The 20,218-nt window shown below is 39.9% G+C and overlaps 1 protein-coding gene across 1 annotated transcript in view; it reads right to left on the bottom strand.

Moving 5' to 3' along the window:
- LOC114056469 overlaps window positions 1–20,218 on the bottom strand; it is a 63,281-nt gene that overhangs the window by 2,155 nt on the left and 40,908 nt on the right. Inside the window, exons 24-39 of the mRNA XM_027881678.1 lie at window positions 16,701–16,768; window positions 16,505–16,666; window positions 13,142–13,273; window positions 12,024–12,064; window positions 11,639–11,681; window positions 10,823–10,886; window positions 10,102–10,267; window positions 9,754–9,841; window positions 9,208–9,246; window positions 8,432–8,587; window positions 6,851–6,987; window positions 6,163–6,385; window positions 4,638–4,752; window positions 3,979–4,116; window positions 1,330–1,437; window positions 216–407 (exon numbers count right to left, since the gene is read on the bottom strand). Coding sequence (XP_027737479.1) covers window positions 216–407; window positions 1,330–1,437; window positions 3,979–4,116; window positions 4,638–4,752; window positions 6,163–6,385; window positions 6,851–6,987; window positions 8,432–8,587; window positions 9,208–9,246; window positions 9,754–9,841; window positions 10,102–10,267; window positions 10,823–10,886; window positions 11,639–11,681; window positions 12,024–12,064; window positions 13,142–13,273; window positions 16,505–16,666; window positions 16,701–16,768 — 1,872 coding nt within the window. The remainder of the gene's footprint in view (window positions 1–215; window positions 408–1,329; window positions 1,438–3,978; window positions 4,117–4,637; window positions 4,753–6,162; window positions 6,386–6,850; window positions 6,988–8,431; window positions 8,588–9,207; window positions 9,247–9,753; window positions 9,842–10,101; window positions 10,268–10,822; window positions 10,887–11,638; window positions 11,682–12,023; window positions 12,065–13,141; window positions 13,274–16,504; window positions 16,667–16,700; window positions 16,769–20,218) is intronic.

Here is a 20,218-nt window from a genome sequence, read left to right as displayed (position 1 = left end):
ACAGCTCTTTCAATTCTCATGTTGCTCTTTGTTCACTCTGAAGAGCAGTAATTACTTTTCCATGGAATCAAGGGAATTCCGAAAGCTGATTTGTCTGGATGAAATTTAAATAGTTATCTTGAAATATTTGTTTTCAAATGTTCATTCTCTGCATTCTCTTCACTGATGAAAAAAAACATATAAGAAGGTAGCAAATAATATTCAGGGGTGTTTACCTTTCCACATACAGAAGTTTTTGCTTTGAAGGTATGCATTGTGTAGTTGAAATCCCTTCAGGAAGTTGTAGAACTTTGAAAAAATCACCCGCTCTGTCAGTAGCCGCCGAATAATGCCCACAATACCACATTCAGGGGTCACTAAGTAAGTCTCCAACTCATGGCTCCCATCTGGTGAGGAGGGCTCATCTTCTGAAGGGGAGAGAAATGAACAAATTGTTGTTTTGATACAGTTCTTTGCAATGCTTAAAATACCAGAAGGCATCTAATACTTGCTAGAGAAAAGAAGATCCTAATAAGACATGGCAACATACAATTAAATAAGTGTCAAAGTAGGAACAAGAAGGAAATCAATCTTCAGTAAAGCATATTCCATGAAAAACAGAGTCAAAATGACAACAAACTTGCTCAAGCTGGAAAAAGCGATCTCCTGTTTGATAGAACCCATAGGCTGATTCCCCGTGTGAAGCTCAGGGTAGGCTGAGAATCTGGACCCAATTCTTTCAAAATTGATACAAACTGGCTTTGCAAAAAAAAAGAAAAAAAAGAAAAATAAAAAGCTGTCAGGAGACTTAGACATCCAGAAAAGAGCATAGAAAAAGGGTTGTGCTAAATGGCACCTTATCAGATTGGGAAAGGGGCCAATGACTTTCTATCACAGGCTTTTATTGAGCTTGGGATTCTGCAACACTTCCATGGGAGAAAGTGATGAAAAGCCCGTAAACCAAACTCACTAACCACATTTGAACAAAAGAAGGACAGTCAACACCTCTAAGGAAAACACAGGTTTACAACAAGATCAAAGAAAATTGGAATGGAGCTCCACATAATTGCTTTATCTAAGTCTTCAACAACAACATAAGAAAAGCACCATCTGCTGAGGCAAAGAGAGAACACAGCACTGACATGTTTGTTAGCACATGAAAGTTCCCTGAAGGGCCCCTGGCAAAGACTGTTTATAAGCTTGAATAGTTTCATATTTGCATAAATTCAGTCCAAGGGAAACTAATGGAAATAATGTTGCTGTGAAAGAATTCAGAGGGGAAACCTAGTTAAATATAACTGGCAACATGAAATCTTCAGATTTATGAGATAAAACAGAAATTTAACTAACCAACATCAACAACTCTGTGTTGGGTACACCTCAGTGAGCGCCTTTCTGTAGGATTTGACGAATGCCAGGCATCCAAGAGATTGTAGGAAAAGACATTGCTCCATAGGCCTGTACAGTGGTAGAGAACAGGGAAACTTCTTCAGAAACGTTTCAATGGGAAATAACCCTAAAAAAAAAATAACCTCTCAGCTTTGCAAGGGGTGTTGGAAAGACTCAAGGTTTTCAAATTATCACCAAAACTTGTGTGAAGTTCTTTTTAGCAACTAGTATTCTGTCCCCAAAGAGGAACCTAAACAGTTTTAAACACTGTGCAAGTCCTTTAGCCACTATAATTCATTGCCACATACAAACCAACATTTTCCGTACTATAGACAACTGTCATCAGAGAGCAAACCCAAATCGTTTCCTATAAAATAAGGGTCTGGTCTACAAACTATGTCATGTACAGGTGGATACTCAGTTTAAGTTTGGAAGCTGCTCCTGGACAGCTAAGAGTCAAATGGTTAGAGCACAATTTGGGATTGTCTGCAGAACAGTCCTTTAATACAAGACATCTTCAGTGTCCCTTGTAAGATTTCTCTTTGCACGAGGTCTTGTCAATAAGACTTCTCTTCCTCTCCTCATTATTCTCACCCCCATAGTCCTTCTTCCACTTTTTCCCTCCCACTTAAAAGAACATCTAAAAATATCTCTGAAGTGCAGAAATCTCAAGAAGTCTCTTGGATCTTGGAAAGTATCTCTTCCTCCACAACTGTGCCACAGGCCTTGAGAGGAAAAAGGCAGTGCTATGCTTTGCCTTGAAAATCTCCATCAGTGAAAGTTTTGTGAAAGCCATACATTGCAAAGGATGCAATAATTTGAGTTGTGCAGTACAACAATTTTTCATTCCATGAATTAGTAACAGATCAACAATTTCCTTTTAAACCTGGTTTGCTCATGAATTGGGACAGGAAGCCAAGGGTCTGCTTCATAGGAAGTTCTTGTAAGAATAGGACTGACTTAAGAAATGTTAAAAATTCATAATTAAGAAATCACATTGGGGCTCTCTGGCTCTACACTTAGGTAGCAACCAGAGTTCATTTGCACATAGTTACTGGCTAGTTTCTGTCAAGACAACCTCCTCTCTCTGCAGCTTGAGAAGCTTCTGTTCAGCCCTGCTGTGAGAAGGCAACTCCTCTGGTTTCTCTTGCTGTCTTTTCACTCCATAACTCTTCCAGCTCCCTCAGCCCTTGGACACTGTTTCTGCATTTAAATGTCTTTCAAATATTGTTATGTCCCCAGAACTTGGTTATAATTACATAGCAATGTTGCCCTAACCTCTTGTATTGAATATTCTTAGTACCTATATTTGCTGAAGTAAGTACTATGGAGAGAGACAGTATCTTTTAGTAGGCTGACAGAGACAAAAAGAGCAGACAAGCTTTCATACACCCCAGGCATTCTTCTGGAAACCTGAGGATCTTATATCCCCATAAGCTCATCCAGTCTTTCCGGCTCTAGCCGCTGCTCTTATAAAAGGTTGTTCCTCTCCTCGCAAATGACACCTTGCTTTTATCCTTAAACAATCATGCTATTACTAATAGTACCTTTTCATTGTAACCCAAGAGGGCATTGCATGTGATATCACTAGATGGCAACATTGCTTTAACTCTCTACCTTATCCTTTATGAAGATAGACCTGTGGCTGTGGGGTCACCTGCCTCAGGTGCTGAGAGCAAAGAGAAGAGAGCTCTGCCCAGGCTGGATGTGTTGGGTGTGGTTGCTACCCAGACACCTCAGGTATGGACACACTACCCCACTGTTATTGAGAAACTGCAATGCATGAACACCAATATGCATGGTGTTGCTGTTTGTGTGGATTTTTCCCTTTATAAGTAAACCATTTCTTGCCAGTATCTTTGCTGTCCTGTTGTGTGATGTGCTTATTTGCATGTAAAATATCTGTTGTTAAGGGTTTAAGAATTGGTGGACTTGGCTGCAGACAACTTCATCCCAGAGAACGAACATACAAAGGGGTGTAGTAGAAATTTCCAGTATTATGCAAAATTAAAAGAAGAATTCCATAAAAGCTGCAAAGCTGTTTTTCATAAATTGCTGGATGCTACCTCCTTTGCTGAAATAAGAATAATAAAACTCAGCGATATATCATAAGTAACAAAATTGCAAAGGATTTAGACTACTATTAAACTTGAAAAAATATTGGTAGCAGTTCAGAAAACTACTAAAAATTGCCATATTTTATAATAATCTCAGTAACAACATTGCTTTTTGTTATAATATCATGCCATTCATAGCCAAATTTGATTTTAAGATTACAGTTTCGAAATACACAGGTTTTTTGTGGAACTCTGCTGCTGATTGGTTCAAAACGAGCCTTACCTTTTCAAGCAGCCCTGAAACTTCAGGGCATGAAAGTCACTATTCAAGACAAAAGCAACAGTGAACAATGTGAGTTGAAATTTCCTCTAAGTATTTTTTAGCTCATCTCCAGTGTCTAAGGAACTCAGTCAGAGGTGAGAACAACACGATGTACAACTGTTTTCAGTCCTGCATGACGCCGGGCACTGGTTGCAATATGCAGGGTTTGCCTTATTTTAAATATAAAGTACATTTTTATGCAATTCAAATTTTTGCAACGGAGTACATCACCTTTCATGAAACAGATGCGTGATTCTGGGAGCTTCTTCATAAGGCGACCCATGAAGAACTCACTGCCAAAATCCTCTGCACGGATGAAGGCACCATATTTTAAGAACCCGACCTCATAAGGGGTGAACTCCACCCATTCTGCAGAGACACAAAACAAACTTTAAAATCTCATTCCTATCCCTACTCCCCTGCAGGAAGGGCTCTGAAATGGTAAAAAAGCACCTGCAGGACAAACCCCATCATCAGGGCAACCACAGTCTGGCCTTCCTTGGGGTAAAGAGGTATAATTCAGCTGGTTTCAGCTGCTCACTCAGTAATCTTTCCCAGTCTCGTTCATTCAGAACTTTCCAGTGACCCTCTCTACAAAGAACATAAGTGAAGTTTATACTAAAAGAGGTCACCCTGTTACCCCACATGTGGAGCTAAGGTTTATAAGTACCTTGGCTGTCTTTAAACACCTCCCCAAGATTTCTCCTGCCCCCTAGAAGATGAATTCCTCCCAGAGCCTAGACACAAAGTTTAGAAATGGAAAAAGAACTTAAGGAGGAAAAGAAACTGTTTATAAAGGTCATGGTTCAGCAGTACAAGAGGTTGCAGCACATGTAGTAACTGATAATGCAGATCATTTAAACACCGAGCGAGCCCAGGTTTGCCATCACCTTTGAACTCTGAAAGGCTGTAGTCTTCTTTGATGTTGAGGATCATGTAGATAGGTAGGGGATTTTGACCCTGATTCAATGCCTGTTGCTCATCTGAGAGTTTGTGGTTATTTTTCTGTGAATTGATGAGAGACAAAGGGCAAAATCAAGGGACCTTTTGGTCATGGTCTATGGGCTTGCAAGATTGCAGCAAAATGGGTATCTGTTTCCCTCTTAATTTCCTTATTCTCTATACTCATTTTGAATCCAAACATTTTTTAACCAAGGCATGATATAAACATTTACAATCCACATCAGCTTATTTAAATACAGGTAGAGCTGTGGGACATTTTTTGAAAAAACGATCTTCTGTTCTTCCCCGTAAATACACTCACTTCACATGGATATTTAAGCTCTCACAAGCAGGAACAGAGGAAAAGAAATCAAGTAAGGACTCTGCACTTAGATGCTCAGATACTCACACTTGTAGAAAGAGACACAGGTTTTCTGCCCTACAAAATACCCCTTGAGCTGCTAATTATGCACTAAGAGAAATGTGGAGAAAAAGCTCTCAGCAAGTTTACAGATGACACTACGTTGATTGGGAGTGTTGAACTGCTGGAGAGTAGGAAGGCTCTAGAGTGGGATCTGGACAGGCTGGATTAATGGGCCAAGGCCAGTGGTATGAGGTTCACTAAGGTGAAGAGCCAGGTCCTGCAACTGGGTCACAGCAACCCCACACAGCCCTTAAGGCCAGGGGAAGAGTGGCTGGAAAGCTGCCCAGCAGAAAAGGACCTGGGAGTGCTGTTTGACAGCTGACTGAACACAAGCCAGCAGTGTGCCCACGTGGCCAAGAAGGGCAATGGCATCCTGGCCTGTAGCAGAAATAGTGTGGCCAGCAGGACCTAGACAGTGATTGTCTCCCTGTACTCCACACTCGTGAGGCTGCACCTCGAGCACTGCATTCAGTTTTAGGTCTCTCACTATAAGAAAGACACTGAGGTGCTGGAGCATGTTCGGAGACGGGCAATGGAGATGGTGAAGGGTTTAGATAAAGAGTCTTATGGGCAGTGGCTGAGGGAGCTGGGGTTGTTTAGCCTGGAGAAAAGGAGGCTCAGAGGAGACCTTATCGCTCTCTACAACTGCCTGAAACGAGATTGTAGACAACTGGAGATTGATTTCTTCTTCCAAGTACTAAGACACGAGGAAATGGACTCAAGTTGTGCTGAGAGAGGTTTAGACTGGATATTAGGAAAAATTTCTTCACTGGAAGGCTGGAACAGGGAAGTGGTGGAATCACCATCTGTGAAAGTGTTCAAAACATATGTAGATGTCCCACCCGGGGACATGGTTTAGCAGCGAACATGACAGTGACAGGATAATGGTTGGACTCAGAGGTCTTTTCCAACCTTAACAATTCTAATATCCCTCGTTATTCAGCAGAAATCATCTGCTGGAAGATGCTGGCATGCTCTCAGGCTAGCATCTGCCCTGGAGCTTCATGTTCTATATAACAGTATTCAGTAGCTGTTAGGGAAAATACTACCCCATCACTTAATGCTTTTTCCAGCAGCAGCCCCCAGAAATCAACGCTAGAGATCTGGTAACCCTCTTGCTTCCGCAGCTTTAGCTCCTTGGCATAGTATTTCAAGCTTTCCAGGGAAAAGCAGCTTAGCTTGCATTTGGTCATATGTCTGCGGACTTCACCAATCGGTCTGGATAGATCCGTATGTGACCACTCAGTGTTCTGATACAAATGTGACAAAGTCCTGCAGAAAAGAAAGGAAGTGCATTGTCATATGCTTGAGACCCTCCCACTTTTTAGACTTAGGTTTAAGGTCCACATCAAATTAACCAGCTGAAGTTCATTAAAAATATCTTTTGGGCTCGTTTATTATTGAAAAGATTTTTTGAGTCAGAGGACTCTCCCAAATCACTAGTGAAATCTGAGGACTTGCAAAAAGCCCCTCCTTGCTATTAAGGTGCATAAGGCTGTGATATGCACCACAGTGACTCAGTAGGAAAGATCCTAGAGCTGAAATAAAATGTCAAGGAAAATGTTGTTCCCTGGAAGAAGTGTCTACACTGGCTCAGCCAATGTGCTCCTAATGCAGCAATGAAAAAAGCTTGAGACTGAACCAGTACATCCTTCTTCACCAAAATGAAGAGGATAGATAACTCACACAGCAGGCTATAGAAGTGATGAAGGATGTCTGTGTTCAGGATCTCCTTACCATGTTGAACCAGATGACCCAGTGATGTATGAAATAGCATCTAAGAGACCCAGCTTTTGAAGACCCAGCAGATTGCCTAGCAGAGATGTCAGTGCCCGGGTGCCACCTCCTGTTGTCATGACTGCTACAACAGGTATCTGTTTAAACATCAACACAGCAGTGGTAAGCAACACCTTTTTTACCAGCACATGTGATCAGAGCTGAGTCAATTGTAGCCTTTCAGTCCCACAAGAAATTCCAACATTTCACCATTTCCCCAAGTCAGCGGTAAAAAGATGAAAACTGGGTATTTTTCATAGGAAAAAAAAAAGGTAAATAGCTGATTATGAGGATTTTTATTAAAATCAATAATTTTTTATTCTAAATGGTTGCATTCTGGCTTATCAAAACTGCTCAGAACTTATGGTTTCAAGGCATTTGAATATTAGACTGAATTTTCCTTACCAAAATATCATCACATGAGAGCTGTAGTTTGAAAAGAAGCAGAGCTCATCCTCTCTTGTAAGTCAAATACAATGGCCAGATTACATTTTCTACAAAGTACCTAGAGCATATAATTGCAGTGATGAAGCCTAATTGCATGGAAATCTCAATTGTGTTATAGGAAGACAAATTCCTCCAAGAAACCCCCTGAGAGAAAATGAGCCAATTGACATTTCCTACACACATTTCCAGGCAATTGCATCAAAGAAATACTCATCTGTTTCCTGATTCAAATCGAACATTTCAGTTCAAAGCAAAGTACTTTGATTTGGGTTTATCTGACCATAAGGAAATATTCTCTCGCTGGAAAATCTGAAATGAGTAGTTAGAAGCACTTCCCTCTAAAAAAATTGTATACTTAAGAAACTGGTTTTTTTCACTAAAACTAGTGTGCCAATGAGAAACAATACAATCAGTTTCTGAGCAGGGGCGTCATTTATGTGTTCCCAAAGCGATGCTGTCATATATTGCCTAATATGCCTTTGGTCCACCTGGACAAAGGGAAAAGCACAGATGAAAAAACCCACTCTCAAAATGAAAACTTCTTTATTTCTGAAGTTCCTGATCACCGACTGCATTCCCGCCCTGAAGGTCCAACCACCCCCGTGCCAGCATGGGCTGAACTAATACGAACACTGACTCAGACAAGCGGATCAGACATTCAGTGTCTTTGTGTTGTTTGAGGAACTACAGCTGAGATGACGATCACCAGAGGAGAGAGTCTGTGATAAGAAACCTCATGAGCCACTGTTATGCATCACTTTAACTGTTAGATTTTCTCCCTCCAAAAATCCGATAAAATACCTTATGGGGCCTTGATGACTGAATGATCAGCTAAAAGAGTAGGACTATTCAAGTCTATAATTCACAAATGAAAAATAAATACAGAAAAAAAAAGGCAAAAAAGGCTGATTTATGGCATTCTGTTTTCTGGATAAATATGTACCCTGGCCCTCATGTTTCATCTAAACATTTCTCAACATTTTATGTGTGGCAGTGAATGTACCAGGGCTAGTTAAGGAATAATATGTGAATGGCTACAAGCATAACATATTCTTGCTGCACAGCATGTTACAGTCCCTATGGTCCTCCCCCTACCTCATGATCTTGAAGGTCTTGCTCTAAATGAAGTACTTTTTTCAGAGCAGAAGCCACAAACTTCTTCCTTTTCTGTAGGAAATTTTTCTCCTCCTTACACAGATCAAACTCCAAGCGGACATCTAAGTTTCGTGACCTCAAACAAAGTCCAGAGTTGAATAGGGTGGGCATGATCACTAAAAATTGTCTTTACCCATGCTTACAAGTCATGACTGTATTATTAGGCTTAGAAAAGCTGCTACTGTGGCCCAACAAAAGCATATCACAGAAAATATAAATAAGGTAGAGAAAAGGCTGAGAAAGTGTAAAAAGTAGCAAAAGATTACAGAAAGCAACAAAAATATTCTTACGCTGATTTTCAAGAAGTATCTAACATAAATACTGCAATTCATGTATGGATACTGTAAACAGTGGAATATTTAGAATTTGTTGCCTCAGGACCTCCAGGTTTTATAAATATGAATACTCTGGAATTTTTATAAGTAAGGAAAGTGAAGTATAAACATATTTTTCTACAGTCATAGCTCTACAGATTTGGCAGCCAGAAAACATTATTCTCCCCATCCAAGCTGAACTTCTATATAGTAGCATAACAGGAAAATTCACCCGGCGCATGTCCACCTTCTGGACATGGGTAACAAACTTGGGGTAAGAATGTAAAAAATAATAATTGACTAAATGCTCTCTCCCTTAGTTAGAGAAAAGGGTAATAAAGCAAAAAACCTGTGCAATATCTTTTTTTCCACAACCACAAAACCCAAAGGCATAATTTCTCACCAGTCATTTGATTTCACATGTAAATTGATTGTCTCATCCTAGAAAAAAAGCAAAACCACAATATAAGCACTGGACATTATTTTATGTTCTTTCATCTTCACCTCTGAAGCCCTTTCCTTTTTCTAAAAGCCATGTTGAATTACAAAGCCATAACAATCAGAAAATCCATCTAATTTTTAAAGCTCCTCCAAATCCACTCCATTTTATTTATATTGTTTTATTCTGAAGCTAAAAGAGCAATATGCAGTAAAAACCAACACCAGCTCTGCCAGTGTGTTCCCTTCTGCCTCATCACTTGCACTTACTCTGACCTGTATTAGTGCCCCAGCTAGTCATAGAAATCCCTCCGTCAAAATTTGGCTGCGATTTTTGGTTCTACTTGGTTCATATGAAAATGTACAGGTCCATAACCCTCTCTGTTAGGAATCTAAGGGCACTTGTAGCTATGTACCTAGACCCCTACTTCACACTGATCCAATTTACTCATGCCTATTAATCTTTGGTCCATAGCTTCACATTTATTCTAAGAAGTGGGTATCAATCACCTTTGCTACTGCCACTTTCTCATTGAATGGAAGTGAATCCAGAGGAATAGTGAGGGATGCATGGCAGTCTTTTTTCTCTTCACCTGAAGTACACTGAAAAATAAATCATAATGTAGAAAAATATTTAATGTATATGCCATAAAGAAATGCACTGTCTCCAACTTACTTTTTTCATATGAGGTCACCATTCAGTTTTCAAGTTCATATCTAATATTTAGATGTCTTAGGTGTTACAGTGCTCTTCCAGAGCTGAAGTTGGCTCTTAATTAAAAATACATCTTTCCATTTGCCTCAGTTGAGTGTAGAAAACCATGAATTTACTGTGCTTACTCAAGCTAATGATCACATACCGAGTAGAAATGAGGCTTCTTCTCTGCCAGAGCCATGCACAGCTTGGACAGGCTGTACTTGATGTAATGAAAGTCCAGGGACTTCGCAGGTTGCCAGAAAGAGCCCAGAGAGAGTGTCTGGCTCTCTTCATAGGATCCCTTCACTGAGAACAAGAAATCTTTTTCTAAATAAAAGAAATCACAAAAAATATACAGAGAAATTTATGATTCCAGAAACAGAACATTAAATGGTCAGTCCAAAGTTGTCATTTTTATATACACATGCCCTTCAACAATGCTTAAAAGCCTCCAAACTATTTATCCAATAAGGGAACATTGCAAGAAGAAGGAGGAGAGGAAAACAAACAAACAAAAACAAATCATAAACCATGAAAGAGTTTATAGAAGAGCAGTAACTGTTAAAAGTTCAGACATACAGGCAGTTGGACAAAATGTAACTTGAGATAGAAATATATATCTATGGTTATTTTATAGCACCTATAAGATTCATTGTCTCTCTAATCATTCCCTTTAATTTCAAAGTCCAGTTTTTATAATTAGTTAGCACAGACAGTCTGTGAACCTGTATAGACTCCTAATTATCCAGTTCCTATGCTCCCTTGTAAGAACAAAGTAGGCAAATTACTGGATTAAAAAATAATACACACACACACACACAAAAAAAAAAAAAAAAAAAAAAAAAAATTTTCAGGTTTTTTGTTTCTGGTTTGAAGTCTAACCTGAAGGTTCTTTCTTTGTCCATCTATTGTCCACCAGGACTTCCAAGCAGGAAATTTCACGAGACTGTAGCAGGGATGAACAATGAGACAATTAAGTATATAAAACATGCCATCTCTGATTCACTTCACTGCTACCTGTCTTCAGGCACCCAAGTCCCTGGAGTCTGAAAACTGTTCACCTTGTGTTTGTTAGGCTGATAAGAGAAAGACTTTGGCACTCTAAAAATGCATCAGGTTTCAGCTGAACAAAAAATTGTTGTGGTGCTTTGTTCATCCAAGCCCCATCCCAAGGATGGGAAGAGAGGGGAAATAACAATAGAGGGAATAGAAGTGTCCTGAGGCCTCCCAAGGGTAAACTGCTGGGTGGCCAAATCACAGGGCTGTCCTTGAAGCCCTGCTTTAGTGAAGCTGGACAGCCAAGAACTATATCCTTTAAACAGTGAGTTGGGGCAGGTGAGGAAGCAACTTCCATATCATCCTATGGAAGAGGAAGTCCATGAGGGAGTCACGAAGGAAGTCCCCAGAAGGAATAACACAGAGGCAGTAAGTCACTGAAAGAGCACTTCAGGCTTTGTTAAGAGGCTTGATATCAGCTGCTGGTGGTGAACAGGTCTCTGGATATCCCAAATGACTGTGTACATTCTTTCCTAATGCATCTTCCCACAGGGAGCAGCACAACAGGATGGCTGCCTGTCTGACCCCCATCTCCCTCCCCTTCAGCCTTGCCTGCAGTGAGATGTTGGGACACCTGCCAGATTCACCATATCCCATCACTATCATGAAAACAAAGATAGAAAAGCAATAGTTTAAAATTACCACTAATACACCATTAGTGACAAGCTTTTCAGGAGGGACTGGACTGAAAGAGAAAATAGAATGTAATCAGAACTAATATCATCTAAATACATCCTTACATGAACACCAAAGAATAATACATTCCTGAAGTTTGTCTTGTCCAGCATAGTCTCAAACATATCACTGATTCCTAATTTTGGGAGACATCTGAAATGTGTATTCCTTATTTTTTTAATGATAAAGGCAAACAATACTTGTAATATGTTTTAGCCAATGTGCAACTAACTTGATCAATACCAGCTGTTACTGTGATGCTAAGCATTTTAAACTATATTATACTAAATGCTAACATGTGTTTGACTGCTTCCAAAGGACAGTTTTTTGGTTCCATATGGATTTTACTCACATGCTCTCCGATGTAAACTCAACCTCTAGTGTCTCTTGTGTCTGTAAAAGATTAATTTATTATAAGCATCTGAATTAATTTTCTTTCTCACTAGCTGGTTGTCAATGATTATTCTGGTTTCTGAAACAGTTCTTCAATCAAATCAAATTTTCCTCCAGCTCTAGGGTATACTAAGATGAGTGAAAGCAATCGAGTTACAGTGATTTTGAGAAGTGTTCTCCCTCCTGTGTTAACCATCAGGCCAACTGCTCTTTTCCATTTCCATTTGGTGAGGTAGAATAAAATGGCAGGCACTCCTAAACCTGTAATACTGTTGGCTTAACAATGTATAAAACCTTGGGGTTTTTCTATGTAATGTTATCAGAAGACTGATACTGTTGTATAGAAGAGGATATTCTCAATTCTTCTGATCCTATAACATGGACAATACATTGATCAGTCACCAGACAAGTTAAGGTAGACTGCTTTCTGAAATCACTATCGAGCTGAATGCCCATACACACCCTATAAGAAAAGTCATTGAAACAGCAAATCTATAGTCATATCTAAATGCAATAGTATCCTGTGTTGAAGTCATCATGTATGTGTTCAGGCAAATTGAAATAATGAGATAGTTTGAGCAATTGGCCATCAACAGATTTTAGCATCTCAGTACAGATCTCTGTGTTATATTTAGGTATATAGAAAAGAATTACAGGGCAGGGTATCAGTTTAAGTGAATACATCTGTGCCAGAGTATGACCAAACTCACAAGTGCTCGTGCCAGGAATAGAAATTTTAACAGAGGAACTTTAATGAAGGTGATGAAGTTTTGTATTTCCAATGAAACTTATTTGAGCAACAGAGCCAAGAAAGAGGGGGGGAAAGGGAACTCTGATGTCAGAAAAAACCTGCTTAAAAGACTTGAAGAGCTTATAAAAGCCTTCAGGATTATGTCCAAGGTAGGGAGGCAAACTTTGTCTACTTTGCTGAGTAAGGTTTGGAATGTACTTTCAGGACATATGAAGTGCAACCAATAGGAAATAAACCCTCCCACTTACAATTGCTCTAAAAGAATTTAGAAGGTAATATCAAAAAATATATTTCCTTCCTATGGCCGAAGCGGTTTTATCCCTCACCTTTGGATCTAGCTGAAAAATCAAGCGAACAGTTTCTCCAAGCTGGATTTTAGCAATATCAAAGAGAACAGTGAAGAGGAGGTCATCTTTAGTGACTGCATTTTCATCATAGACTTTCATTTCAAGAATATTCTGCAAACAGAGGCACAGAATTAGAATCTTAATTTGAGACCTTACAGAGGCATAAGATGATGTGCTCAGCATGTTTGGGAAGACAGAGAAAGGATGGGGAAAAGAGAGAGATCATGCACAACCTTTACATCCACACAGAGACGAAGAAAGATATTTTGAACTTAACACAGAGTTGAGTTTGTTGCTGATTTGCCCTGTAGAGTAATATAAATGACAAAGGCTAGTAGAACCACTGAATATTGAGCTCCCATACTGAAAACCATGTTTGGCTTCTAATTTGGATTGAGGTCACCAATTTTCCGTGAATTATAGGAAACCAGCCAGCAGTCAGGACTTTATTGCTATAGGTGGAATAAAAAAATCCATGGATATAAGCAGCAATTAAAATTTGTTCAGGATGTACCATATAACTACTGTATAGTTGCATAATTTTATTCTGTAAATTATTAAACAGATCACATGCAGATAATTACCATGGAATCTACAGAAACTGGTATGTTTTTGTTAAATTACACAAATCCTACTTTATGAACTTCCTTCTCTCCCCCCGTGGTCATCTGCTTCTTCGGATGGACAGGAGAGGGTAACAACTCTGCCTAGTTGGTACCTGGACATGGGCTGGCTGAGAAGTGCCTCCCAGAGCACTGAGCAAATGAACATTAACTGCTGGTTTCTCAGTGGGGCAATAGTTCAGGCCTCCCTCAATATATTCAGCAGCTCATTTTCATGTAAATTACAGGGAGTGCTTATCTCAGATTCTTATTTGTGCACCAGATTTAATTGAAACTTGCTAAGAGGTTTGATGCTTATTAAAGACACAAAGGTAGACTCATGGTCTTACGCACAAACACATGGATAAAAAAGAGTGAGCATGTGAAGTCTGTTACTTTAAAAGTTCATAATGTCTCACAGAAATGTCCACACCTAAATCTAAATAAGTGATTGAATAGACAAATATACCGGAGGAAGACAATCCTGAATCCAAGTATTCAATTTTGACTTCTATCATTCTGTGAGAAACCAGCAAGTGAGAGATGGCAAGTGACCCTAAGTTTACAGTTTACTGTCAGAAGGTAGAAAGGCTGTTGACCTTTAAGGTCACATATGTAAATGCATCACACTGTGCCTCAGCTGGAGAAACAACTTTATTTGTGACTGACAGAGTCAATCCTGCCCACCACACAATACTGACAAGAGGCAGAGAGAAGCAGCCACAGCAACTTGGTTTACAGGCCAGCCTTAAACAGCCTATAAAGGATTATGGATGGTGACGGAGGGGTTATGCCTTAAAGCAATAGTTTCCAGTTAGCAGAAAACAGGCTTGCACTGGAGAGCAGATCAGTTTTCGTAGTTGTGATGTTGCAATAGACAGTCCATAAATGACTAAAATGACTGACTTATTTTCTTAATGACTAACTGATTTGAGTCCCTCAGTGACTCCCAGCTAGCCAGGAGGGACATGGATAACGTGCTGGATGGCTAAGGGGAATCCCCACCTGCACCACTGGGATGCTGTGTGGGAAGCAGCCAGGGGTGTCTGGGCAGATCCAGCTGGCAAGGCTGTGTGCCACCAACTCTGGGAAGGGTTGTCCTCCTGGAGCATCATGCACACAGCACAAGCCTCAGAAGCCCTGTCTAGCTGACTGTCAGGCATTCATCAAAGCAGATGCCCTTCGGTAAACACCACCGTTCCTGACGAGAACCAGCACAACACAGGCAAACAGGTTTTTCTCTTCCACAGTGACAATATAATACACAGTTTTACTGAGCTCTGGCTACTGTGATTTGGGAAGATGAATACCTCTACAAAACACAAAACAGGGAAGGAGAAAATAACCAGACAAGTAGATTCTGGTTCTGCTGTCTGCTGAGGCCAGACAGCAGTGAGACAACAGTGACAGATGTGCCAGAGTGCTCTGGCTATCCCAAATGCCCAGGACACATCTTGTGCAGCACACACTGAAGCCACAGCCACCACTACCACCACGCTGCTGTTGCCACACTGATAATTACCAGGGCTAATGTCACATGTCTTGTCTCCTGCTGCAAACATACTGTAAACGTAAGGTTTTCCCAAATACTACTACCTGAAGGACTAGTTCAAGCAGCTTCCTGTGGCCAAGATATTTTTCTAACACTTCTGTGTGGTAATGCAGTTTTGAAAAACCTGTTAGCATGAGCAGGTGCTCTGGTGCAACAGTGACAGATCAGTGGGTGTTTGTTCCCATGCTGCAATGTTTTTCCCTTGCCTTTCATCTTCCTGATAAACTTGCAGGGCACTGCAAAATTGTGCCTCATCGGCATTTTGAAAGCAGTTGGAATTTTTTTAGGTCAGTAAGGAAAGCACCGGCTGTGCACAGAAGAGTAGACATATTAAAGCTGAAAGATCTACCCAACAGGACCATACCATCCAGCTTCTGTGAAAGCCTGAGAACATGTATCATGGGCAATTTCTGCAGTCATGGGTAAGAGGGATTGTTCACCAGAGTGTAGCAACACTTTGAGCTATTCTGAATAATCTTTTGGAGGAGTTTATCGATGTTCGAGAGAGACAGGGGACTGGCCTGCTGATTTGGCACTTGAGAGTCCTGATCTACCACCAGCACTGGGAAATGAACAGTGCAGGCTGCAAAACAGAGATGGATTGGCCCAGATATGAAGTAAGCTTGGTTTACTTGGCTTACCCCACTGATCTTTGTGAACTGCTAGACCCTGATGCTGAGGCTGTCTTTCTGAGGGACTACACAGTAGGACTTGTAAATCTTCTAAAGCTTTAACATTTATCCTCATGATAAAAGTTCAGCTAGTTTTCTTTTGCAAATTTTAACTGTTTGTTTTGTAACTTTTTAATTGCAGGTCATTATAAAGGAATATTAAAAAAGTACAGCCCTGTGATGCTTCCCCTACACAGCTCATATATGTCTTTTAAACTATTCAATCCACTCTGAAATTTTCATCCTTATTCTTGAAAAGCAATGATTAAAAAAGAAAGGGAAAAAAAAGAAGAAAAATGAAAAGTAGTAGAACATTGTATGAGTGGTTGTGAAATATTGTGGTTATTTTTTACATATCCAAAAACCAAATTGAATTTTGCTGCTGCAGTCTACTCCAAATTCCCTTACCCATATCTGTGTAGTCCCTCACGTGTATTTATTTTTATTTTGACCTATATATTCATCACTGAATGACATCTCTGCCCACAAAGGAAAACAAATGCATTCTGCATCTTACTTTTACTTGGCTCTGGATCCTGAAGCAAAATGTTTCATTCCACACTGGATCTTTGCAGTTCTTGATGGTTTTGGTCCGGACAGTCTCAGGGGAAGCAGTGGGCAAGGTCAGGCTTACGTAGCAATCGGTCTGACTAACTGTATTGGAAAAGATATATTGTAACTAACAAATTACTATGATTATCTTAAAGCATAGCCTTAAAGTACTGTATATATAGCAAGCTGCAAAAAGGAGATACTGGTTCTATTAGTTTTCTGACAGCTCCTTATTCAATAGCATTTACCACGATTTGTTCCCTCCTGCAGGTGGGAGCTCTGGCCATTATGGAAATGCAAAGAAACTACTGTAATAAAGACGACTGGTAAGAAAAATGTGCACAGAGGTACTTAGCAAACACATTACTGGTATATCCACTGTTGGTTGCAAATCAAGAGGTTACTGTGACGGAAAAGACATTTTAAGAGAACCTATTTAAAGGGTAAATACTTATTTAACTTTTTGAGCATTTAGACAAGAGTCTGACTTTTTTGTTTGCTTTTGAAAGGGAACAGAAGAGTTTAAGAGGGTCTGGGTACAAAGGATCTTCCCATCTGGTCTGCTGCCCCCACAGAGTTGTAACTCAGCCCATGTATTGAGCTGACTGTCTTACCCAACACGTGATCACATCCTTTCACAATCAAAAAGTACACAAAAATACCAGTGCACTTTTATATTGCTGATTTAAACTCTGAGCCTTGATAGTGAAGAAAATTCTAATTTCTGAGGAAGGTGGTAATATAACAGGAGGTTGCACAGTTAGCTACAAGTATGACATTAATTTTTTATAACATATGGGCATGGCTTTGGAGCAGGCTCCTCGGAACCACTCCCAGGCACAACCTGGGCAAGCAGCCTCCTGGCTGGGTGAGCACAACTATCACAGAATCATAGAATGGCCTGGGTTGGAAGGGATTTTAAAACTCATCCAGTTCCAACCCCCTGCCTTGGGCAGGGACACCTTTCACTAGACCAGTTTGCTCTGTGTGCTGGGCACTGCCGCAGGGTGTCGATGCGTTGCCTCTTGTGGGTTGCCAGAGTTTTCAAGGGAAAGGAAGGCTGGGTGCAACTAACTTTGCTTTTGTGCATTAGTCTGATGTATCTAGAGTATTCTGTAGCAGTTAGGATTCTCACTGCTAAGAAGGGTTTTTAGCAAGGAGCAGTGCAGGGCATCCGCTCCTAAGAGCATAAAAGAGTTGATACCTCATGAACCTGTAGTGACAAACTAAGATCCTGATAATACAGTGAAGAATGGTGGGACTCACTCTCTCTACACTGTTATTCAGCCTTCCCAGCCCACACATTTGGAGCAAATCTGCTGTCCTTTTTAGACAATGGACGTATCTTTCGTCTGCTAGGCAACTGCAGCTGTTTCTAATGCCTCCAGCTCTAAGAACTTGTGGTGTGTTCACAGTAACAGGTCAGATTTGGGTATAACAGGCAGTGTGGTACTGTGGGATACATACTGAGAGGAAGCATGACCAATTGGGTAACCTGCTGGAAAAGGTCTCATGACATGCTGGCTGCAGTCCCAACTCTGCTCTAGACTGCTAAGTCACTCTGGGCAATTGCTTCCATTTGAATTTATCTTGCTTCTCTATCTGCACTTCCCCACCAATAAAACAGTGATAACTATCCTTTCCTCTTTTGTAATCTGCTTGGGATACCCGATGATTAAAAACATAAAATACCCTCCTGTTATTAATATTTCCACATGACCCACAGAAAGACAGTGCCTTATCAGTAATTATATTATTCTTTCTCTACCAGTCTCTTGGCTCTCATTACACATTTTCTTTTAACTTGTGGTGTAAACCATGTTGCAATAAATAGGTGTTGCTTAAAGCAGTTTGTGCAATCAGGTTATGTATGATTTATCTTTCAGGTCTTCTGATACTGTCCAAACATGAAACATCTTCCAGTTTTTCAGCATGTTTTTGATGTCCATAGGAGGTAAGAAATTACTTTAACATTGCAAATGCAGATGTTTCTAATTCTTGTGTGTAATATTAGGCTATTTTTAGACTTATTTTTGCAATTTTAAAATGCAATATACCTGTCCATAACAATTTATTGGTAAAGGAGGTATTAAAAATATTTTCTTTAGCTCTCTCACACACATTATTTTCTACAATTCTTCTATTGATTTTTAACATTTTAAAGAATATAATATTAACTTTGCATAGTTACTTCTTCAGCTGGTGCCCAAGAAGCAGGCTATCTGTCAGTTATGCACTAATGATGTACGTGTGTTTTAGAGAACTTGTTCGTTTATGATCTGGGATATCTCTTTGTTGTACATACTAGCTATGACTCCTGATTAAGAAGAAAGGTGTTCAATATTTTCAGAGTATCAAACAAGCACTACACTTGTGACTTACATGCTTGTATCTACACAGAGCTGTGGGGTAGGATCTCTCTTCAGTCCTTTATCCTCTCTAAACACAATAGACCTATAGCCAACCTGAGAAGATAGTCCAGTCTTTAGCAAGGCTGTTCACCCTTAATAAGAGCAAAAACAAAGTCCCACAACCTGATGATCCACATTTAACACCAACTCAGCAACCCATGAGGCCTCAGCTCTTAGAGCATTAGCTCTAGCAAGAGAGATTTTATAAATTTTCTAGGTAACTCATTTCAGAGGGTATTAGTACCCAGATATGTAACAAAGAGCGACAGACATGATAAACTTCATCCTGCATCAGGAGAAGAAGACCAGCCCAGGTGAACCTGCAAGGTGTCATATGGAATTGCTGCCACATAATGTCCATGTGTATGCTGGAAGGCAATAAAAAGGATAATCATGTCACATCAATTATTGCATGGAAACAAATTAACCCATCTCCCTGCCAGGTTTGACTCTTGAAAGAAGGGATAGGACATCATTATATCATACACAAGCCCAAGAGATCAATTCCCAGATATCTGGGTGCTGTCTCAAAAACAACTCCAAACCTCTCTCTTTGACGCACAGGAAATAAGATTGTAAGTTCATTGGAAGAGTTGCCATCTTTTCTTTCCAAACAGATATAGTGTCCAAGTAAGAAGGCCTAAATCCATACCTTAGAGTTTCCATGTACCATCACAACACCGTTGTCAAAATGAAACAATACAAAAGGCAACACAATGTAATGCAGAGAAGTCCATGGACGCCTGAAGGAGAAATCATGTGTTTCCATAGGCACAGCCTTTTTTAGACTTTTTACAAGCATTTCACTGTTCCCACTGTCAGAGCATCAACTAGCAGGGCCCAAAAATTTGTGTATTTTTGGCAAAGAGGTATTATCAAACAGATTTTCTTTTCTTCACCTCAGACCATCTTGCAATGGTATGTGGTGCAATCTCAGACCTATAGTTAGAAAAAAATTTTTAAGAACGTTCTTTCATTTTCATTTAAAAATAAACTAGCCAATTAAGTCTTGGCCAGGCTGCTGAGCATCTGAAGAAACCATTATCAGAGCAAAACATCATGGAAACAGACTTGGAAGCAGGTTGCAAGCAGTACACAGAAATGCCTTGCATTTCAAAGAAAACACAAGAGGGAACAAGATCAATACCAGAAAGAGCTGAACCAACAAAACAACACTCACAAATTTTCTTTCTTCAGAAAACATTCACAAGAATATTATTCACTCAGTAAGGGAATAGAAACAAAAATATTTTCGATGTTTAGCTAAA

Source organism: Empidonax traillii, unplaced genomic scaffold (assembly GCF_003031625.1).
Source record: "Empidonax traillii isolate 1590-97213 ecotype Southwest subspecies unplaced genomic scaffold, ASM303162v1 scaffold93:size1158651, whole genome shotgun sequence".
Classification (NCBI taxonomy): Eukaryota; Metazoa; Chordata; class Aves; order Passeriformes; family Tyrannidae; genus Empidonax; species Empidonax traillii.
Note: the sequence above shows the minus strand (reverse complement) of the source record. Positions and strands in the feature narration are given on the sequence as shown.